The 24,665-nt window shown below is 42.8% G+C and overlaps 1 protein-coding gene across 7 annotated transcripts in view; it reads right to left on the bottom strand.

Annotated features, from left to right (window-relative positions):
* The window catches only part of P4HA2 (prolyl 4-hydroxylase subunit alpha 2), a 317,788-nt gene that overhangs the window by 226,488 nt on the left and 66,635 nt on the right, over positions 1 to 24,665 (bottom strand). For all 7 annotated transcript variants that reach the window (XM_075209734.1, XM_075209735.1, XM_075209736.1 and 4 more), the window contains 4 exons: positions 19,455 to 19,573; positions 10,605 to 10,715; positions 8,291 to 8,387; positions 6,022 to 6,173 (listed from right to left, as the gene is read on the bottom strand). In XM_075209734.1, coding sequence (XP_075065835.1) covers positions 6,022 to 6,173; positions 8,291 to 8,387; positions 10,605 to 10,686 — 331 coding nt within the window. In that variant the 5' untranslated portion in view covers positions 10,687 to 10,715; positions 19,455 to 19,573. The remainder of the gene's footprint in view (positions 1 to 6,021; positions 6,174 to 8,290; positions 8,388 to 10,604; positions 10,716 to 19,454; positions 19,574 to 24,665) is intronic.

Genomic DNA, 24,665 nt, shown 5'->3' with positions numbered 1-24,665 from the left:
TTTTGTGTCTGCTTTTGATATTTGCGCTCAATTCACATCTTCCCATCAAGCTCTGGCTGACCCTCTGCAACCTCTGCCTATTCCTCTCAAGCCATGGACCCACATTAGCATGGATTTTGTTATGGATCTCCCACCCAGCAGAAGATTTAACACTATCTGGGTAATCGTAGACAGGTTCTCCAAAAGGGCCCATTTCGTTCCTCTCGTGGGCCAGCCCTCCCCACCCACCCTGGCGAACCGTTTCATCAAAGAGATTTTTTCGACTCCACGGGTGTCTCTCTGAAATCGTGTCGGACAGAGGAGTACAGTTCATCTCCGGGTTCAGGCGTTCTTTATGCAAGATCTTTGGTATTAGCATGTGTTTGTCCTCTTCCTACCACCCTCAATCTAATGGACAGATCTAGAGGGTCAACCTAGACCTTGAAACCTTTTTAAGGATTTTCTCCTCTGCGAACCAGAATGACTCGGTGGACCTACTACCTTGGGCAGTGGTCACTAACAACAACGCATGCCACAAATCCTCATCCTCTACTCCGTTCACCGTTTATGGGCTTCATCTTCTTCTTCCAGAACTTTCTTCCCTCCCACCCAGGTTCCAGCAGACAATTCCTTACGTCACAGATTCTCGTCCATCTGGACTCAAGTCCGGTCTTCCCTCAGGAGAGCATCCTCCAGATATAACTTTTTCACTGACAAGAAAAGGCGGGCTGTTCCCGGATTCAAGTTCGGGGATCAAGTGTGGCTATCCACTAGGAACATCCATCTTAAATTTCCCTGAATGAAATTGGCACCTCGATTTACTGGTCCCTAAAATATCCTGCGAATCCTAAATCCTGTCTGTTTCAAATTACAGCTACCCAAGAATCTTCGCATCTCCAACTCCTTTCACAGACTGTCTCCCACTACTTAAGGCACCTTCCTCCTACCTTCAGTGCCTGTTCTTGTTTCATTCCCTTTGGAACTAGTTGTGGATACAACCTCCTGGCGTTCCGTCCTGCTGTCCACAGATCTATCTGCTCCAGTGGGAATATCCTGCAGTCCACAAACCATCGATACAACCTGCTGGCGTTCAATCCTGCTATCCGCATATCATCTCGCCACCTTTCCAGTGGTAACTGGTTGCAGTCCGCAGACCATTGCGCTAAAACCATACTCTCTTGCGGGGGTCCCTTGAGAAGACCAGACGCTGCGTTAGACTCCGTGCCTTTTGTAAGTAACAGCTAAATTGGCAGGATCAGTGATTCCTAGTTATCCGTGACAGTCATTTTTATAAAGCAGTCCTAAAACCAATGAAATTCAAACCTGACCTGGTGTGTCAAACTTTTAAATATTACAGGGGAATCTGGGCAGTGTTTATGGTTTTATTCTATTAACTGTATTTATTACTTTTAGTCGTTTGCATTTTTGTCTACATAAATCACCTGTTACCTGGTGATTGCCTACTGCAATCCACCACCCTACTATATCCTGGTTAAATCAAGATGTAATATGAGTATTTCATAGAAGACCACTCATCTGTGGCATCGACTATGAAGGACTGCTTACAGCTTCATTATATAAGATGAACTTAGTATTTTCTAATTACATTTGTAACGTTCAATTATAGTTTTCAAAAAATGTGAATTATGTTGTACTTTTTTTTATAAATATATCTTTATAAAATTTTTAAAAAATTTAAATATATAGTAAAATAGATTACATGGTGTAAAATAACAGGCATGGTGTATGATGTTACAACCCCTTAATCTACTCCATACCTGAACTGCACTTTTCAGCCATGTTGTTATCAAGTATCAGTGAGGTATCTATAACATATCCTTGGAAAAGTACTTCAGGGGTTAAATTCCACCCCCACAGGGAACACTCAGATGTTAAGTGAATTAAGATATCATTGTTATTTGTTATAATAACAATGTTATTTCTGTTTGCTCCCCATTGTCCACTAGTGAGCTCTACAGCCAGCCAGGAGCCTGACCCAGTAGGGGTCACCTGATTGAAGACACCTGGGAAAGTAGGGGAGGGGGCTGGATAGTGTAAGCAGCCCACCAATCAAGACCTTTTGCAACTTCACTTGGCAGGCAGATCCCAAAGGGGGATTAGGAGGTGAGCAACACAGTGGCCTAGTGGCTAGCACTTCTGCCTCACAGCACTGGGGTCATGAGTTTGATTTCTGACCATGACCTTATCTGTGTGGAGTTTGTATGTTCTCCCTGTGTTTGCGTGGGTTTCCTCCGGGTGCTCCGGTTTCCTCCCACACTCCAAAAAAAAAAAACATACTTGTAGGTTAATTGGCTGCTATCAAAATTGACCCTAGTCTCTCCCTCCCTGTCTGTCTGTGTGTGTGTGTGTCTATATTAAGGAATTTAGACTGTAAGCTCCAATGGGGCAGGGACTGATGTAAGTGAGTTCTCTGTACAGCGCTGCGGAATTAGTGGCGCTATATAAATTGATGATGATGATAAAAGAGGCTGGACTTGTGTGATTAACTTTTGGCTAAGAGGTGATGCTCTGCCAGAGAGTTGCTGTGGATCATTTCTCACTGGATTTATCTGAACTGATTTCCTGACTTGTTGGACCTGCTACTGTTAAGGGGACTGTGCTGTCCCTATCCCACTGGATTTATTTGAACTGATTTCCTCACTTGTTGGACCTGCTATCGTTAAGGAGCCGTGCTGTATTTAATCCTGTTCTGCAGAATAAATCATCCTTCTATTTTTCCTCTAATACTGTGTCTGAGTGATTTGGGAACCAGGTATCTTCACACATGGATGTTCTGATAAAAGCACTCCATTCCATATATTAGTATTTCTTTACATTATTTGCTGTATTGAGCAGGGCAAAGTATTCGTCTATTAGCTATATGGTAAATATTTGACACAGTCACTGCATCAGCTATCTGTAAAGGATTCGATGTGCAAAATTGTCTATTAGCTATAGGGTGTACTCACCCTTTATTTGTTAGTTTTAGAATTTTATTACTTTATTTGTAGTATGTGTGATTAGTGGGGGTTAATTTAGAAAGTGATCACATGGCTCTGTGACCATATTTAACTATCAGTCATAGGCTGTGTTAGCTAGTGAGGATTTTTTCTAAGTGAGGATTTTTTACAAGTGTATTAAAAATTTAGATAGCATAGTAAGAGTTACACAAGAGTTGAGCAAGAGGAGAACACAATGAGAATATCCTACCTGGAAACACTGCAACATGAAGACAACAATCATCTGTGAGCTCTGAAATCCTCCACCACCTGCACTGTGCACTGCCTGTACACACCCTGCAGATCTGTTTCTCAACCTTAATTATTGCAGCATTGCTGTATTATTATGACCTATTGGTTTCACTTATGCTATTCCTTAAATTTCCCACCTTCAAAACACACTTATTGCTCCACTTACCCTGAATCTTTAAGTGGTGCCCCTGCTCCCCCTTGCACACTGTTCATACACAGCTACCTCAGAGCACCTTCCTCTGTGGCTAATGTTCTATAATCTCTCTCCACTTCTGCCCTATGTCACTGTCTTGTCTAACTGTTTCTTACTCACTCATCCCTTATCTCTACTGTCTTAACTTCTTCCCATTCCCTGCTGATCCTGTCTTCCTCTTCACTCTCAAACTACTTCTACAGTCTCTCACTTTACTCACCAGTCATGTTCTCTTTTCTTCACCTCACTTGTAACCTGTCACAGTCCTTACCTTCTGCCATAGTCTCATTTGTCTTTTCTACACTTTTTTTTATCTTCGCTCCTATTTCATGACTCTGCAAGGTCTCAATTACTACATCTTCTGCACCTAATTACTCTTCATTCACCACTTCCACCCATTCCCCGTCATGGCTTCCCACATCACTACTCCATACTACAGAACCAAGCCTGTCCCCTTTATCCCCTGTTGCTCCCCCCTCCACCACATATCACCCTGTCCCCCTCAAACATCCATTTCCGCCAATCTTATTCCCATCATTCCTCTTACTCACCTTCCCCTGTCCTGTGCACTCTGGAATGCAAGATCTGTGTGCAACAAACTCACTCCCATTCATGACCTCTTCCTCTACCATTCCTGTGGTCTCCTGGCCCATACAGAAACCTGAATCTCCCCCTCGCATACTGCTCCCCCCCCTCTGTACTCTCCCACGGGGGTCTCTCCTTCTCCCACACTCCCCGCCCTGGAGACTGCCAAGGAGGAGGTGTATATGTCCTACTGTCTCCTGGCTACACCTTCAGCGTTGTTTCCCCTGAACCCTCCCTCTCCTTCTCCTCCTTTGAAGTTCAGTCCGTCCGCCTCTTTTCCCCTCTCCGCCTTCATGTTGTGGTCATCTATCGCCCCCCTGGCTCATCCTCTCAATTTCTTGAAAACTTTGCCGCCTGGCTTTCCTATTTTCTCTCTTCTAAACTTACCACTATTATCAATGGGGATTTTAACATCCTTACCAACTCTTTTACTAATGCTGCCTCTAAATTCCTCTCACTTCCTCCCCTGGCCTCTCCCAATGAACAACTTCCACCACCCACCGTGATGGTCACTCCCCGGACCTAGTGTTCTCCTATCTCTGTGACATCTCCAACTTCTCCAATTCCACAATCTCCTGTCCTTTACCCTCTCTTTACCACTTGCCCCACCTCCCCCACCCAAAGTCACTTGTATGCTGCGTCCCATCAACAGCATTGACCCCATCATCTTTGCTTCCTCTCTCTCCCTTACTTGCTCCCATTTCTTCCCTATCATGTCCCAATGCTGCCGTTTCTCTTTACAACATTATACTCTTTGCTGCCCCTGATACAGCTGCCCCTGCCACCCCCCTTCGTCCCCGCCAATGTAAACCAAAACTCTGGCACTCCCCTCTTACTCGTCTCCTCCAAAAGTGCTCCCGCTTCTCTGAACGGCAATGGAGGAAGTCCCACTCCATAGCTGACTTCAATCACTATAAATTCATCCTTTACTCCTACTATGCTGCCCTCTCTCTTGCCAAACAAACCTATTTCACATCCCTCATCTCCACCCTGTCCAATAAACCCAGACGCCTCTTTGCTACCATTAATTCTCTACTGTATCCTACCCCACCTCCTCCCCCCTCATCCTCCACCGCTCTTGATGTGGCTCCCTGTCCGTTTCAGAATTCAGTTCAAGCTCTTTACCCTCACTTACAAAGCCCTTACCAAAACTTCTCCACCTTACATCTCTGACCTTGTCAAAAAAAGTATATACTTACCCGGCCACTCCGCTCCACCTCTGACCTCCGCCTCAATTCACCTCGTCCCATGCTCACCTCCAAGACTTCTGCCGTGCTTCCCCTAATCTTTGAAACGCCCTACCCCATCTCACTGGACTCTCCCCCAACCTTCAGTCCTTCAAACGCTCACTCCAAACTCACCTTTTCAAGCTCACCTCCTAACCATTCTATCCATCACCCTCTTTTCCTCGTCTGCCATCTAAATTTTTCTCACAGTTGGTATTACTGTCTCTCACCACCACTCCCTTTAAAATGTAAGCCCTCCCTGGCAGGGTCTTCTCTACCTATTGTCCCAAGTCTGTCTCCTATCCTTCGTACGTCCAGTCACGTCTTTGGCTGCACTCTGTGTGAGTCCTCATAGCACTAATCACACTCATCTGAGCTAACCACATATACTACCTCATCTATTTGTTACTTCCTTCTGTATCCTGCGCTACGGAATCTGCGATGCCTTATAAATAAATAATAATATTAATAGAGCTAGAGCCTCTTCCTAGAACCTTGAGAGCCACTCTGCTCTCTTCATAGCAGGAGAGAGCCAACATCACAGTTCTAAATTAACAGTGCTGATCTCTCCTGTTACGAGAGAACCAAGCAGTCCTGAAGGTGCTTAATACATAAGGTGGTAATAAAAGCAATAAAGTGAGGGTATTTACAAGAACATATTTAAAGAAGAAAGCAGCTTTAACTAAAAACCAATGGCTAGCACAGATAGACTCTTCACCAATTTGAAACATAAAAACAGCTTTAACTCATTGGTATAAACACAGAATATTTGTCCACATTTAATTACCTTTGGTTGAATCCTGAAGTACTAAGTTCTCCAGTGAAAGCCAGTCTGTATTAAGTCTCTTCACCAGCTTGTAAGCATTCACAGGATGAGCAAGATATCCCTCTGGATCAAGAGCAGACTTACTGGTAAGTTCTTCTATTTGGAGGGCCCAACTAAAAAAACAAAAATTATTATTATTAATAATAATAATAATAATTATACATGCTTCATAATTTGCTATGAAATACATAGCTGTAAAGTTATTATTTGATGTAAAACGTGTAAGTTTATTTTATAACCTGCAATTATTGTGCTTTTTACATTTTAGGCATGTTAGCAATATGCTTTGTAGCACCTTCTGTCTATGCACTGGTGAAGACAGAGATCACATTTGTAAGCCAGAAGTTGATGAATTTTATATTTGCAGCCAATGGTATGACTTATCAATCAAGCTAGGAAAAAGCAAACGCAGACAATTCATCATATTCTTATTCAAGATAAAGAAAGATGCAACAGTGACATTAATGAGCCAGAAGGCTACCTATGCATGAGTGGAGAAAGACAATAGCACAGCAGGTACACAGCTCTAATTGAGACCTACATCCTGGTAATAAATCTTTTCTGGTAAAAGTAGAACGGATGGATTGGATATTAATATAGAGGAACAGAGAATCGCATACACACACACACACACACACACACACACACACACACATGGAAATACTACATAACTGCAATTGGAGATTCCATTTGGGTTCCAGGGCATATTTTAATGGTGATTTTTGTATATTTTTTTTAAAAAAAAAATCTAAAAAATGTAAAACAATTGATTAATTTAATTGATTAAAAATCAATTACACATTTATGTTTATATTTTCATTTGGTTAACTTTAATATTAGCGGTGCTGGTTTATATGCAATTGTGGCTGGATCACTTCTAAATAACTTATTGTTTAAATTTATTTCAATTAGTGGCGCAGTACTCTGATGTATATCAATGCAAATGTACTGAGATCTATATTGGAAATATACTGATGCCATGTTAGAGGAATTTTATTTCTGCAACTGTCTGAAGAAAGAAAATACCATGCTATTTAAGCCTTTTTCATCTAGTGAACAACACTTTGTTAGCCTGAATACACAGCAGGGGGTCGTTACCCTTTATCCTATCTTGTTAATAAGACAGACGAACTACATGAATAACGCAACCAGCAAGTAATTGAGGAAATCACAGATTGATGTGAATTTTATTAAATCCAAGATTAGAGAATATATTACATCCCGATGCTAAATATCTGAAGTAATATATCAGACTTTGTGGTGCCAACATGTGTGTCAAAAACAGCATTTTGTATTTTAACTGTATTATACCATCTGTACTTCTGGATGTTCACTAGTACCTCTAACTAGTGCGTAATGGTGCTTGTAAGGACCCCTTGAGCAAATAAACATCACTGCTTGAAGATTCTGCCCAGCCCCTATTGCCTGCTGTATTCTGTGACCAACAGATAATAGATTACACTCTAACCTGTTCCCCAGCGTGTCTGTGTCAAGACTGCCCGCTTCCCAGCAGTCCTGAACCATAGTAAACAGTCAGGAGGTACCAGTCAGCCCACAGCAAAGAGGTGCTGTAGCAGCAATACCAGCTACCCAGAAGTAAGCATTTCTAGGTGCTGTTGAAGGAGTCTAGTGGTGCAGTCAAGTTCTCCTACAACTATTACGCAGTTAGCATTTGCAAGTCGGTGATCTTTCTTCCCCCAACAGACCGGGTGGCGAAGTAGGCCCATCCGGTCACAGCAACCATTTAATTAATACTATTGACAGACAACTTTCGGTTACTTCTTTTGCATGGTGTTAGTCACAACCCCTTAGGTGAGCACTAAACATATCAATTTCTCTAAAATATATCATTGACTCTAGTTCAATTGTTTTCAAAGGTATATTACTTGCCATCCCCACACCGAAACACACACAATTTGCAGTGTTATGCAAATGAGAGGACCTAATTTCGCTATTTTTCAGAGATTATGCGAGAAAAAGTATTTAAAATTTCGAATTGGGGACGTTTATGACACAGAGCTCCCTTTGTAGCATGAATGCACCTGATTTTAGTTTGGAAGATGGCATGAAGATGGTAGCTGCCAATGCATTGATCATGGCTGGCATAATTACACACATTGTAAGTGAACAAGGCGCAGTAAGTATTGGTTTGTTTTTTACTAAACACAAGTGGTTGCAGTATATACAATTAATTTCCCATGTCAAATAGTATAAGGACTGTTTTCCCTACCTTCTGATTTTAGAAAGGCGTTCCTCTTCTTCTCTAATGTATTCTTTCAAAGACTGTACAAGATCTTTTTCCTTATATATTAGGTCTGTCATCTGACCTGAAATGAAAAGAATATGCTGGCAACTGCATAGGAAAAATATTACTACTTGAAACAAAAAGTCTTGATATATGTATGATGCACTTTGTTCATAGAACAGCTGTGACACACACAAGCTAGTTTACACAGATGGATACAGTATATATTAAATTGGTTAACGTGCCTGCTTTTTCCTTAAGTTACAAGGAAGATGCCAATATAAAGAAAATAGACTTTTCATAGATCAAATCTTTATGAAAATAAGAGTGCAGTTGACAAACTGAGAAAGTCTACTCTCAGAATAGATAGTGGTGAGGTATTGAGTGTAGAATAGCCTGGGCTGCTGTCACACAATGTCTATACAGATGCGGTACTTAAGAAAGACCAGAGCTCGAGACATAATTTTGAATTACACTTTCGTTCTAGAGTGACACACTGTGCAGGAAAAGGAGCAATCATACCATTAACACACCTTGCAGGGGAGAGCAGTCCCATATATTCTGTGCATAATGCCTTATCACAGTCTACTCTGGGTAGAGCTGTGTGAGATTATCTGTTTACAATTAAACACTATGTTTATGGAAAAGCAGTATTAATATATATCCCCCTAACAGGGACTATCACTGTGTGCACTGACCAATCAATATAATACCTCCAGTGTTAAATAATTATAAACATATAAACAAATCCAAAGAATGTCCAATAAACTTTGAATTGATGGCTGCTCCTTGAAGGTTGTTGAAAGGTTGTTGTGCTAAAACCTTATTGCTCAAAAAAGACAACAAGAAGAAAGGAGGATTTTAAAGAAGCACATCCAATTCATTTGGACTCCAAGGTGCCACCATATAATAATACTCGTCAGTATGTGTTTAAATTTAAATAAAAATTAAAAACATAGAACGCAAACGATCGTTCTGGTTCCTAATTGGTATTTTTTATATACTTGTGTTTCTATGTATTGTAATGTTTATTAAAATGTTTAAATTTAAACACATACTGACGAGTATTATTATATGGTGACACCTTGGAGTCTGAATGAATTGGATGTGCTTCTTTAAAACCCTCCTTTTTTCTTGTTGTCTATGGAAAACCTATTTCCTTCTGCTAGCTCTTTCCTATATTGCTGTTGCAACGTTGAAAAACCACATGAGTGGGCGAAACTGGAGGAGGAGGCGGCCAGTACAGGAGTCTGCTTATCTTATTTAGAAGTGCAGCTTGTGTTAACTGCAGCTTTGGGCTTTCATAAACACCAGGGGGTATAGTTACTAAACTGCGGTTTGAAAAAGTGGAGATGTTGTCTATAGCAACCAATCGGCTTCTAGTTATCATTAATTTAGTACATTCTACAAAATGACAGCTAGAATATGGTTGCTATAGGCAACATCGCCACTTTTTCAAACCCCCAGTTTAGTAAATATACCCCCAAGTTTCTTTTTATACATTTATGTCATTTTGTTACATGCAACGTATCACTATATTGTGTGCCTATATTGCACCTAAGAGTAACTGGAATCTACTCTATTTGGTTAGCATTTCATTCCATTTGTAATTTTGTGTTTAGAAGTTAAGACTTATTTGCTCACTTTGCACACTCTTGTCTTGTGCACCCATATTTGAGTGCAGAGATTTGGGGTGTATAACCAATTAAGCCCTCACATAACAATCATATAAATTTCTGCACAAACACTAAACAGACTCAAGGTCATTGGATGACCGTTTAATGCCAGCTTATGAACTCCTGCATTATTTATCATCATCATTTATTTAAATATTTAGCCTGCAATTATTGACTTGAATGCTGAAAGATACAGTACCAACTTGGACTAGGAATGCAGTGAGTAGCCATTTATAATGGACCTGTCACACACAGTGAAGGCATCTGATTTGTGAGTTAAACCAGTATGCAGCCTTCATTCTAGGACGCAGTGACACAATAATGGACTGCCTCATGGATATTCATTATTCCTTGAGGATGCACTGATTCCCAGCGACCAGATAATATAAATAAGAATTTAGGCTAACTCAGCCCACAAAATGGGTGTCTCCACTATGGACAAGTGACTGGACCACTTCACATGACCAGAAGACTCTGCTGGAAGTGTGTATGTGTAAAAAAAATAAAAAATAATTTTATATATATATATATATATATATATATATATATATATATATATATATATATATATATATATATATATATATATATATATACATATATACACACACACACACACACACCTATAGATGTGAAAAACTCTGCTTGAACGAGCCACTGGTACCAAAGGTTGACGAGAAGCAGTGAAATGTCAAAAGACTTCATCTTCGCATAGGACAAGATAGCAATTCAATCTAGAAACAAACAAAAAAGTGTTATATTGAAAGCAATTGATTTTGGCTACAATGTTAGTTTATGAAACTGGTTTGCTTTTAATACAATGTCTTCCATACATAAACATTTAAAATTTAAACAGTGCTTGGGGTACAGGACCCCCTTAATGTTGCTAGCGCTACCTAGAAACTGTACTGCCGTACTGAAAAATCCACAGGCTCTCAAGAGGGAACACTGTACATTATACAAATTAATTACATGTAGGTCCTTGAGGCAAGGTCCTTGTTGCTCCTGAATGCCCTGCAATTATGTTAGGAATGTTTTATTTTAAAACCTAAACGTACATTATAAAAGTTTCTTGCTTATTCTTATCTGTTTATGGCTGGTACAGTGTCAGTAACTGCAAAAATAAATTATATGCTTGTGTTCAGAGCTGGATTAAGGCTTGAGGGGGGCCGGGGCAATTAAGATGGGGGGGGGGGGGGGAAGCGAACAGTCAGTCTAGTCTTGCTGCTTTCATATCTGCTGGAGTTTTAGGCTCAGTTGCTGTTTGTCCGGATCATGAAATGTTGGAAAAGGGTTATATGTTGGTCCCCTTTTGGAAGCCAAGCAACTCTAAGCCACCAACATTAAATCGATAGCATTCCCATTTAACAAATAGACCTATTTCCCCTAATGACCCCTAATAGTACATTATTAGCAGTCCCGTTACATCAATAAAAAGCAAACAGCAAAACCCTCCACATTGCTGTAATTTGAGGGTCATTGTTGATTTATGCAATCAGCAATACATTACACATACAACAATTCTCTTTCCTCACATTATACCAATATCATACTGACCCTATACCAATACCCCCCTCTCACCACCAGGGCCGCCGAGAGGGGGGGGGGGGGGTACCCAGGCATGCCAGGGGGCCTGTCCCGGGCCCTCACTGCCCACAATTAGATTTTTGTATTTCTTAATCTTTTTTTTTTCTTATTCTTTTTGCGAGATGGTGGGGTTGCGGTAAGGTTCGGGGCTCCGCCCCTTCATTTATGTGGGGAGCAGGGTAGTAAAAATAAAAATAGATATAATCACCTGATGGCGGCCCCGGTGTCCCCCCCTCCTCTTTCCTCTCTGCTCTGTTTACACTGAATGTCAGGCGTGACATCATCAAGTCACGCTTGACATTCAGTGAGGAGCAGCACAGAGAGGACCAAGAAAGAAGCAACAAGACAGAAGAGAAGAAATAAGCTAACAGAAAGGTAAGTAAAAAAAGGGAATAAAGATAAAGGAGGGGGGAGAGAGGCACAGCCTGAGAAACAAAGGGGGTTGGAGAGGCACAGCCTGAGAAACAAAAGGAGGAGAGAGGCACAGCCTGAGAAACAAAGGGGGAGAGAGGCACAGCCTGAGAAACAAAGGGGGTTGGAGAGGCACAATCTGAGAAACAAAAGGAGGAGAGAGGCACAGCCTGAGAAACAAAGGGGGGAGAGAGGCACAGCATGAAAAACAAAGGGGGGAGGAGAGGCACAGCCTGAGAAACAAAGGGGTGAGGAGAGGCACAGCCTGAGAAACAAAGGGGGGAGGAGAGGCACAGCCTGAGAAACAAAGGGGGGAGGAAGGGCACAGCCTGAGAAACAAAGGGGGGAGGAGGGGCGCAGCTTGAGAAACAAAGGGGGGAGGAGGGGCACAGCTTGAGAAACAAAGGGGGGAGGAGAGGCACAGCCTGAGAAAGAAAGGGGGAGAGAGGCACAGCATGAGAAAGGGGGAGAGAGGCACAGCATGAGAAACAAAGGGGGACGAGAGGCACAGCATGAGAAACAAAGGGGGGACGAGAGGCACAGCATGAGAAACAAAGGGGGGACGAGAGGCACAGCATGAGAAACAAAGGGGGGACGAGAGGCACAGCTTGAGAAACAAAGGGGGGACGAGAGGCACAGCTTGAGAAACAAAGGGGGGACGAGAGGCACAGCATGAGAAACAAAGGGGGGAGAGAGGCACAGCATGAGAAACAAAGGGGGTTGGAGAGGCACAGCCTGAGAAACAAAAGGAGGAGAGAGGCACAGCCTGAGAAACAAAGGGGGAGAGAGGCACAGCCTGAGAAACAAAGGGGGTTGGAGAGGCACAGCCTGAGAAACAAAAGGAGGAGAGAGGCACAGCCTGAGAAACAAAGGGGGGAGAGAGGCACAGCATGAAAAACAAAGGGGGGAGGAGAGGCACAGCCTGAGAAACAAAGGGGGGAGGAAGGGCACAGCCTGAGAAACAAAGGGGGGAGGAGGGGCACAGCTTGAGAAACAAAGGGGGGAGGAGGGGCACAGCTTGAGAAACAAAGGGGGGAGGAGAGGCACAGCCTGAGAAAGAAAGGGGGAGAGAGGCACAGCATGAGAAACAAAGGGGGAGAGAGGCACAGCATGAGAAACAAAGGGGGACGAGAGGCACAGCCTGAGAAACAAAGGGGGGAGGAAGGGCACAGCCTGAGAAACAAAGGGGGGAGGAAGGGCACAGCCTGAGAAACAAAGGGGGGAGGAGGGGCACAGCTTGAGAAACAAAGGGGGGAGGAGGGGCACAGCTTGAGAAACAAAGGGGGGAGGAGAGGCACAGCCTGAGAAACAAAGGGGGGAGGAGAGGCACAGCCTGAGAAACAAAGGGGGAGAGAGGCACAGCATGAGAAACAAAGGGGGAGAGAGGCACAGCATGAGAAACAAAGGGGGACGAGAGGCACAGCATGAGAAACAAAGGGGGATGAGAGGCACAGCATGAGAAACAAAGGGGGGACGAGAGGCACAGCTTGAGAAACAAAGGGGGGACGAGAGGCACAGCATGAGAAACAAAGGGGTGAGAGAGGCACAGCATGAGAAACAAAGGGGGGAGAGAGGCACAGCATGAGAAACAAAGGGGGGAGAGAGGCACAGCATGAGAAACAAAGGGGGGAGAGAGGCACAGCATGAGAAACAAAGGGGGGAGAGAGGCACAGCATGAGAAACAAAGGGGGGGGAGAGGCACAGCATGAGAATCAAAGGGGGGGAGAGGCACAGCATGAGAATCAAAGGGGGGAGAGAGGCACAGCATGAGAATCAAAGGGGGGAGAGAGGCACAGCATGAGGAAAAAGAGGGAGAGAGGCACAGCATGAGGAAAAAGGGGGAGAGAGGCACAGCATGAGGAAAAAGGGGGAGAGAGGCACAGCATGAGGAAAAAGGGGGAGAGAGGCACAGCATGAGGAAAAAGGGGAGAGAGGCACAGCATGAGGAAAAAGGGGGAGAGAGGCACAGCATGAGGAAAAAGGGGGAGAGAGGCACAGCATGAGGAAAAAGGGGGAGAGAGGCACATCATGAGAAAAGGGGGAGAGGCACAGCATGAGGAAAAAGGGGGAGAGGCACAGCATGAGGAAAAAGGGGAGGAGAGGCACAGCATGAGGAAAAAGGGGAGGAGAGGCACAGCATGAGGAAAAAGGGGAGGAGAGGCACAGCATGAGGAAAAAGGGGAGGAGAGGCACAGCATGAGGAAAAAGGGGAGGAGAGGCACAGCATGAGGAAAAAGGGGAGGAGAGGCACAGCATGAGGAAAAAGGGGAGGAGAGGCACAGCATGAGGAAAAAGGGGGGGAGAGGCACAGTATGAGGAAAAAGGGGGGGAGAGGCACAGTATGAGGAAAAAGAGGGAGAGAGGCACAGCATGAGGAAAAAGGGGGAGAGAGGCACAGCATGAGGAAAAAGGGGAGAGAGGCACAGCATGAGGAAAAAGGGGGAGAGAGGCACAGCATGAGGAAAGGGGGAGAGGCACAGCATGAGGAAAAAGGGGAAGAGAGGCACAGCATGAGGAAAAAGGGGAGGAGAGGCACAGCATGAGGAAAAAGGGGAGGAGAGGCACAGCATGAGGAAAAAGGGGAGGAGAGGCACAGCATGAGGAAAAAGGGGGGGAGAGGCACAGTATGAGGAAAAAGGGGGGGAGAGGCACAGTATGAGGAAAAAGAGGGAGAGAGGCACAGCATGAGGAAAAAGGGGGAGAGAGGCACAGCATGAGGAAAAAGGGGAGAGAGGCACAGCATGAGGAAAAAGGGGAGAGAGGCACAGCATGAGGAAAAAGGGGAGAGAGGCACAGCATGAGGAAAAAGGGGGAGAGAGGCACATCATGAGAAAAGGGGGAGAGGCACAGCATGAGGAAAAAGGGGAAGAGAGGCACAGCATGAGGAAAAAGGGGAGGAGAGGCACAGCATGAGGAAAAGGGGGAGGAGAGGCACAGCATGAGGAAAAAGGGGAGGAGAGGCACAGCATGAGGAAAAAGGGGAGGAGAGGCACAGCATGAGGAAAAAGGGGGGGAGAGGCACAGTATGAGGAAAAAGGGGGGGAGAGGCACAGTATGAGGAAAAAGGGGGGGAGAGGCACAGTATGAGGAAAAAGGGGGGGAGAGAGGCACAGTATGAGGAAAAGGGGGGAGGGGAGGCACAATAGTGGGGACTATTAATTTAAGATGGGGTGGATTGGGTGCAACTGAATGTGGTGGTGAGTTTGGGGAGAATGAGGTCTCTTTATTAAATATGCCTATGAATTATTTAATGGCAGTGACGGTTGTGGGAAATAGGTATATTTCTGAAATGTAAATACTATTAATTTATTGCTGGGGTTGTTTGTAGGTAGGGAAATAGGTTTATTTATTAAATATGAATACTATTATTTTAATGTTGGGGCTGGAGGAAGGCCTAATTATTAATCGTGAGTGGTATTGATTTAACGCCGGGGCTGGCTGTAATTTTCTAAATGTACCCATTTTTTTTTTCAAATAGGGCCCCAACATTCCAGGATCCAGACAAGCCGCAACTAAAGTAACCTGCAGCACAGGTGGAGAAAGTGAGAAGAACAGGTTGGAGAGAGCAGAAAAATGTTGTGATTTTAGTGGGACAATCCCAATTTTTGGTGACCGTTCAATGGTGTACACAACAATGCAGGTTTTGTTGTGTGTAGGATGGTGGCCTGGCCACACCCAATGATGCATAGCCACGCCCCCAATTGTACGAACACACCCATTAGCAATTTGGCGGCGCAAAATTTTTTTACATTACCAACTATAAGGGGGCCCCATGAAGTGGTTGTATCAGGGCCCTGAATTCCTCTTGGCAGCCCTCCTCACCACACAGTTCACATCACTGGGGGGGCACAGGGGGCACGCTGCCCTAATGTTACAAGTGATCCCCCCCTCCCACTCAGTGATAGGCCAAACATTCGGCCTATCACTGAGAGCTCGTGTCACATGGGACGTGCACCACATGACAGGTGCCGTCCCATGTGTGAAGTCCTGTAGAGAGTGCGCTGCGCGGATGGAAGAAGGTAAGTGTTATTAGTGTGTGTTGTGTTAATGCAGAGTGTGTGTGGTCAGCATATATGTGTGCGTATGTTTGTCAGCATTTGAATGCACTGAGTGTGTGTGGGGGCCAGTGAATTAATGCACTGAGTGTGTGTGGGGGCCAGTGAATTAATGCACTGAGTGTGTGTGGGGGCCAGTGAATTAATGCACTGTGTGTGTGTGTGTGTGTGTGTGTGTGTGTGTGTGTGTGTGTGGGGAGTGGGACCAGTGAATTAATGCACTGTGTGTGTGTGTGTGTGTGTGTGTGTGTGTGTGTGTGTGTGTGTGTGTGGGGGGAGTGGGACCAGTGAATTAATGCACTGTGTGTGTGTGTGTGTGTGGGGACCAGTGAATTAATGCACTGTGTGTGTGTGTGTGTGTGTGTGTGTACCAGTGAATTAATGCACTGTGTGTGTGTGTGTGTGTGTGTGTGTGTGTGTGTGTGTGTGTGTGTGGGGAGTGGGACCAGTGAATTAATGCACTGTGTGTGTGTGTGTGTGTGTGTGTGTGTGTGGGGAGTGGGACCAGTGAATTAATGCACTGTGTGTGTGTGTGTGTGTGTGTGTGTGTGTGTGTGTGTGTGTGTGTGGGGAGTGGGACCAGTGAATTAATGCACTGTGTGTGTGTGTGTGTGTGTGTGTGTGTGTGTGTGAATTAATGCACTGTGTGTGTGTGTGTGTGTGTGGACAAGTGAATTAATGCACTGTGTGTGTGTGTGTGTGGACAAGTGAATTAATGCACTGTGTGTGTGTGTGTACAAGTGAATTAATGCACTGTGTGTGTGTGTGTGTGTGTGTGTGTGTGTGTGTGTGTGTGGGGACCAGTGAATTAATGCACTGTGTGTGTGTGTGTGTGTGTGTGTGTGTGTGTGTGTGTGGACCAGTGAATTAATGCACTGTGTGTGTGTGTGTGTGTGTGTGTGTGTGTGTGTGTGTGTGTGTGTGTGTGTGTGTGTGGGGACCAGTGAATTAATGCACTGTGTGTGTGTGTGTGGGGACCAGTGAATTAATGCACTGTGTGTGTGTGTGTGTGTGTGTGTGTGGGGACCAGTGAATTAATGCACTGTGTGTGTGTGTGTGTGTGTGTGTGTGTGTGTGTGTGTGTGTGTGTGTGTGTGTACCAGTGAATTAATGCACTGTGTGTGTGTGTGTGGGGACCAGTGAATTAATGCACTGTGTGTGTGTGTGTGTGTGTGTGTGGGGACCAGTGAATTAATGCACTGTGTGTGTGTGTGGGGACCAGTAAATTAATGCACTGTGTGTGTGTGTGGGGACCAGTAAATTAATGCACTGTGTGTGTGTGTGGGGGGGCCAGTAAATTAATGCACTGTGTGTGTGTGGGGGCCAGTGAATTAATGCACTGTGTGTGTGTGTGTGGGGGCCAGTGAATTAATGCACTGTGTGTGTGTGTGGGGGCCAGTGAATTAATGCACTGTGTGTGTGTGTGGGGGGGCCAGTGAATTAATGCACTGTGTGTGTGGGGGGGCCAGTGAATTAATGCACTGTGTGTGTGTGTGTGGGGGCCAGTGAATTAATGCACTGTGTGTGTGTGTGTGTGGGGGCCAGGGAATTAATGCACTGTGTGTGTGTGTGTGGGGGCCAGGGAATTAATGCACTGTGTGTGTGTGGGGGGGCCAGTGAATTAATGCACTGTGCGTGTGTGAGGGCTAGTTTATTAATGCACTATGCGTGTGTGAGGGCCAGTGAATTAATGCACTATGCGTGTGTGAGGGCCAGTTAATTAATGCACTGTGTGTCTGGGGGGGGCAGTGAATGAATGTAGTGTGTGTGTGTGTGTGTGCGATTGTGGGGGCCAGTAAATGACTGTAGTGTGGGAGAGAGGGGGGTCTTGATATAATATAGGTAGGCTATTAATTTAATTGTGGAGTGCGTGTGGGGTCTAATTATTGGGTGCTATTTTATTTGTGAGGTGATGGTGGGGCTATTTAATTTAATAGTGGGTCCTATGAATTTAAGATGGAGTAATTGGACCTTTAATTTAATGCTGGGGTGGTGAGCTATTAATTGATTGTGGGACTGTTTGTAGAGAATGAAGTCTATTTATTTAATGTGATTATGAATTATTTAATGCCTGGAATTGTTGTGGGAAATGGTAATATTTGTTAAATGTAAATGCTATTTAAATTATTGTTGGGGCTGTTTGGAGGGAGGGAAATAGGTTTATATATTAAATGTGTTTGCTATCTAATGTCAGGGTTGGTTAGAGGGAAAGAGATCTATTTAGCAAATGTGAATATTATTATTTTAATGTTGGGGGCTGGAGGAAGGCCTAATTATAAAACGTAAGTGCTATTAATTTAACACTGGGACTGTTTGCAGTTTTCTAAATTTTATGTACCCATTTTTTTCCCAAATAGGGCCTCCAATATTCCAGGATCCAGACAACCAGCAAATGAGCTTAAGAAACCAGCAGCCACAAGTGGTCACAGTGAGAAGAACAGGTAGGAGAGAGGACAGTCTGCCAACTGTCCTGAATCTGATGGGACAGTCCCGAATTTGGGTGACTGTCTCACTTAGGACAGTTGGGAGTTATGTCCAGCTTCACCATGTAGTGCACACAGTATTGCCTGTGTATTTGTCTAAAATGATAACCATGCTACATCATAGGGCCCTCCTGTCTTAAGTGCCGCAGGCCCCCCAAAGCCTTAATCCAGCTCTGTTGGGCAGTCATGAGTTTGGAGACTGACCCACTCAGTCAGGACTTTGTCCCAACTACAGGGACAGTTGGGAGGTATGTCCCACTTCACACTGCTCTACTCATGAAGGGGGAGCTGCCTGCACCTAACAGTAGTGTACACAGTATTGTCTGTGTATTTGTCTAAAATTATAGCCATGCTACATCATTGGGCCCTCCTGTCTTAAGTGCCCCGGGCCCCCCAGAGCTTTAATCCAGCTCTGGGCGATAGTGAGGAGTTTGAGAGTGGGGAGCAGGAAGGGGTGAAAAAAAGTGTATAAACGATATACTTTGACAATACCTACTTTATAATTAGATGTCAAAAGTTATCAAAAGTATGTACAGTTTCAATAAAATATCACCAATTAGGGAATAATGGTGGGTTTTGGCTAATGGTAACAAGATCTGATATCAAGAAACAAGAAATTATGTAAATCAAGCCCCAATCAACACATAAAAAACAAGATATATTTAAAATATATGTCCCATAGTAATATCAGGCTAATAAAGATATGAGGAGATGTATCCCTCAGCAGCATAACCACTCTCCTGCAGTGCAAAACTGTCTGACAATGAATGACAGTGTCTACAGGATGGCTGCTTTCACAGCCCCAGCAGAAATCCCACAATCCTGAGAGTGAAAGCTCTGACCTCCGACAGTACATCGCTGGGATTTCTACTCTCCAGACTCCAAAGGGGATAGAAAATGCCCGGTTACATAAATAAAATAAAGATGTAAATCTTACCTTCTGTTCAGGAGTCCAGTGAGTAGATAATCCTACTGATTTCTTTATCTGATTTATTGTTTTTGTTGCATCGATGCTCACTAGGAGTGAGAGCCGAGCCAGGAGCAGAGGTGCTGCAGCTATATAAAAAAAACAAAAACAATTTAAGCTGCCAGTGCCTGGTTGGAGGGAAAGGAAAGAGGAAGGGGGTGAACGGTTCAGTTCAGGGCTGATCTGAGCTGCATATGTAAAAAGGTGGTTGGTCCCTGGGGAGGGGCCAGCTATCAGGAAGCTGATGTCGGGCTGGCCACTAATAGCAGTCAGAACCTGCCCCGATTAGCTTTAAAAAAAAAAAAAAAATATGCCTTTATCTGACAGCTGATGGACATGTATCACATCATGTATCTGTAGACTATTGTGAGGGACAATACTAGGATTTAATTTTTTCTTACCTTGCATACACTAAACAGGATCATCAGAAAAAAGTAAGTCATTCACAGAGTGCTGTGTAACTTCAGAATATTCACACTTTATGCAATAGCAATATTAAAATTTAGCATTCACCACAGCAGGATAGTATTGCTATTGATTAAATATATGCGTGATCTGAGATCCTGCAGCTATGAAAAGTTTCAAGGCTTCAAATGCCGGGGATTATAAACAAACTACAGTTGGGTAGAAAGTGTCTGTGCTAGTTACCCAGCAAGCCTTTAACATGTTACTTAGTCACCTTTAATTCGGTTGTGATTGAACCAACAGAATTCATCAATTTGTAGGGCATTTCTGTTACCTGGGAGACTTCAAGTCAATTATTATTATTCTTTATAGGGCGCCACAAGGTTTCTGCAGCACCGTACAGAGTACAGACAGTGGATTTATCCTCAGTTACCTATATAATGCATGAGCTGTAAAGAGAATATTTATCATGCACATAAGTCTCTGCCCCAGTAGAGCTTACAATCTATATTCCCTAGAGTAAAGCTTGTGGAGGACATACAAAACCCCACAGATAGGACCCTGGTTGGAAATGAAACCATAACCCCAGCACTGAGAGACAGCAATACTAACCACTTTGCAATTATTCTGATTTATAAATATTCCAGGTTCTGCATTACCTTACACTTCAGAGAGAATGATTCCTACCGGTTATGGGGAAAAATACCATCCTACATATCCTTGCTATGCTTATGCCCTTATAACAACATTGGCTTAGAGTCCCATTTTTACCGATTAGACCAATAAACCACCAGCCAGGTGGCAACCCTATTTCAGAGTGATTCAAGATACATAAATTCTTCATATGCACTATGCCTAAAACATTATTGATGGCAGTTTTGACTGAAAGGGTGGAGCAAACACCCAAATCTGCCTTACATGACAATACTAAACACACCAGTTTCTTATGGTTTAGCTCATTAAGCAATGTAACAAATCACTTGTAAAGTGGTCCAAATACAAAGATGTAGAATAGCACAGGAAGATAGGTTTACCATTATTTAAATATACATAGACATGTTTATTAGCTGTGTCTAGAATCAGTTACACAGAGAAGCAATGCTTCATGCAAAAGCCATTGCCTCCAGGGAGAAACATTCTCCATCAGGCTTCACAATAACTTGTCAGGACAAATAAATCCTGCACAGCAGATGACTAAAAGGGAGTCTGGCTAGCAATTCATATCAATCTTTCCCTTCTTAAACATTTGTAAGAAACTGAATTTAACCCCGTGACCTCTATACGCTCAGCTTGCAAGTAACACAGCAATGTGTACATATGTATTAAAGAAACACTGTCATAAACTTTTACAGATTTTAGAAGCCCACTTTCTTATTAAAAGTGTGTAGTGGACTTCGTCACGCCAAGAAATAAATATGGACCAATATTAAGTCTGCAGATCAATTATATTGTGTGTTTTTATTGGAGACATTGACAATTGAGGAAGCAGTTTTAGGGTTAGCTACCCTGTCTCCTCCATCCATATGCCAAAAAATTAATTTGGCGAAGCTCATGTAAACATACCTTAGAAGTGTTCACCTTAATATGAACAGGAACTATGTGAAACTTTTTTTTTTGTAAATTTACACTGTCCATGCAGTGTCATGCAGTGAAATCGCTGAATTATATCGTTACTAACCATACACTGAGACATTTTGGAAGCCAATGTTTTAAAAAAAAAAAAAACTGAATTAGAAAGTTTGAAAATATTATCAACTGATGACCACATCTACGTGAAGATATAGTTGTTGGCCAATGAAACTGCCATGTTGCCATATGAGAAGCTTTACCATGACTGGATTGCGATTGGAATTATGCAGTTTAACTCACCATATCTGTCGCTAAGCAAACATGGTAGTGGTTAATTAATGCGCTATATTACAAACCAGTAATATAAGATAATGCCTCCAGTGTAACCATAGGTTGAATGAAACAGCTACTTTCTTTTTATAGTCTTGAAAAGAAACAATAAATAGGAAATAAATTAGGTTTAATACTGATGGAACAAAATGTTTTTAGAACAACAGTCTAATAGAGTATATCACACACTTCAATAGTATTACGGAATAGGTTGGTCTAGTAGGGCACAATCAGACACTCCCTGCTCTGTTCAGGGGTTTGATTTTATCACTTACCTGTACAAACAGGGCCGTCTTTCCCATTGGGCACAATGGGCAGGTGCCTGGGGGCCCTGCAGCCCAAGGGGGCCCGTCGGAGGCAGCAAAAAAAAAAACAACCTAAAAAAAAAACAAAAAACAATACTTACCTTGCGGTCAGCTGGCGATCCGGTTCCCTCCATGGTCTCCTCCTCTGTGCGGCACTCGCAGTGCATGTCGGGCGTGACGTCATCACGCCCGCTCGACATCCATTGCGGAGCGCGACGAAGGAGGAGACCATGGAGGGAGCCGGATCGCCCGCTGACTGCAAGGTAAGTATTGTCTTTTTATTTTTTCCAGGTTTTGTTTTTTTTTTTGCTGCCTCCGACGGGCCCCCCTGGGCTGCAGGGCACATATATATAATCTTTTTTTTTGGAATATAGAGGGGCCCCAGTGCACTGCTGTGCCCGGGGGCCCATGATGTTCTTAAGAGGGCCCTGTGTACAAATCATGTTTTAGCTGTATAAAAGCTGTATAGAAGCTGTACATTCATAAATATATATTTATTTTTTGTAAAGATTCTTTATATTCTGTACATTTGTTGTATGGAAACCTCCTGCTTTAAGGAACATGATGGACACTAAGATTTCTAGAATTGCTGCAAACCTGTGCAACATAGCAAAACTTACCAGAGACTCATGGGTCACAGTTGATCAGTCCATTTGTACAGTAATTATAGGACACAAAAGAAAGTAGAGAAATATTTTCTTAGTTGTGCCAACAAAAGTTTTCATTTAAAACATGGTAAGCTAGAACTGCTCTCTGCTTCTTTGGTCTCCCCTGGGCCTTAAATCAAAGATAGGGTGGACATATCCAGTGATCTCATTCACAATGAATGCTTCACCAAGTAGTTAAGTAGTATTTGGCTCACTAACTCAGGCTAGTATATGAGTGTTCTTATAAGAAAAAAGATGTAACATAAATCATTCAATATATATCTGCACACATCTCAAACATTACCATATGAAATACCATACATTAAATAAGTTTCTTTATTTGATACTTTAATATACTAAAGTGACTTGTTTTATATTTTACATTTTCTAACACATTACACTTGTATGTGGCAAAAATGTAAGAACACAAATCATATGCTGAATTTATGTGGGAGATATACAGTAAAACACTGTTACCTTCAGGGGAGGGCTGGCGGATTTCAGCCCGGGGGGGCAAACACACAGCAGCAGACCATCCTTAAAGGGTGGTTTTTGGTACAATATATATTTATCTATATAAAAAGAGGCTATTGTAGTGTTGCTTTATCCATATATATATATAGTTGTATGCCCAGGCCCAGAGCTGGATTAAGATTCTGGGGGGCCTGGGTACTTTAGACTGGGTAACCCCCTATGATGTAGCATGGTTATCATTTACAAATACACAAGCAATACTGTGTGCACTACTGTTAGGTGCACACAGTTCTGCCTTCACGAGCAGTACACGGTGAAGCGAGACATACCTCCCAACTGTCCTAAGCGAAACAGTCACCCAAGTTCGAGACTGTTTCACCAGATTCAGAACAGTTGGCAGACTGTCCTGCTCTCTCCTACCTGTTCTTCTCACTGTCACCACTTGTGACAGCTGGTTACTTTAGCTCATTTGCTGGTTGTCTGGATCCTAGAATGTTGGAGGCCCTATTTGGAAAAAAATGGGTACATGAAAGTTAGATAACTCCAACCAGTCCCGAAGCTAAATCAAAAGCACTCACATTTTATAATTAGGCCTCCCCTCCAACCACAACATTAAAATAATATTCACATTTGCTAAATATATCTTTTTCTCTCCAACCAACCCTGACATTAGATAGCAAACACATTTAATATATAAACCTATTTCCCTCCCTCCAAACAGCCCCAACAATAATTTAAATGTCATTTACATTTAACAAATATTACCATTTCCCACAACAATCACAGGCGTTAAATAATTCATAAGCACATTTAATAAACAGACCTAATTTTCCACAACTAGCCCACAATTAATAAATAGCTCCCAAACCACCCCAGCATTAAAGGTCTAGTTACCCCATTATAATTTCATAGGCCCCACTATTAAATGAAATTGCCCCACCATCACCCCACAAATAAAATAACACCCAATAATTAGCCCCCACCTGCACTCCACAATTAAATTAATAGCCCACCTCCCACATTATATTAAGACCCCCCCTCCCTTCCACACTAAATTCATTTACTGCCCCCCCCCCCCCCACACACACACAGCATTCATTTACCGGCCCTTCACTCACACACACACAATATGCTGGCCCCATACTCATATATATATATATATATATATATATATATATATATATATATATATATATATATATATATATATATATATATATATACACACATATATATATATACACACACATATATATATATATATACACACACATATATACACATATATATATATATATATATATATATATATATATACACATATATATATACACACATATATATATATACACACATATATATATATACACATATATATATATATATATATATATACATATATATATATATATATATATACCCATATATATACACATACACATATATATATA

Source organism: Mixophyes fleayi, chromosome 4, assembly GCF_038048845.1.
Source record: "Mixophyes fleayi isolate aMixFle1 chromosome 4, aMixFle1.hap1, whole genome shotgun sequence".
Taxonomy (NCBI): domain Eukaryota; kingdom Metazoa; phylum Chordata; class Amphibia; order Anura; family Limnodynastidae; genus Mixophyes; species Mixophyes fleayi.
Note: the sequence above shows the minus strand (reverse complement) of the source record. Positions and strands in the feature narration are given on the sequence as shown.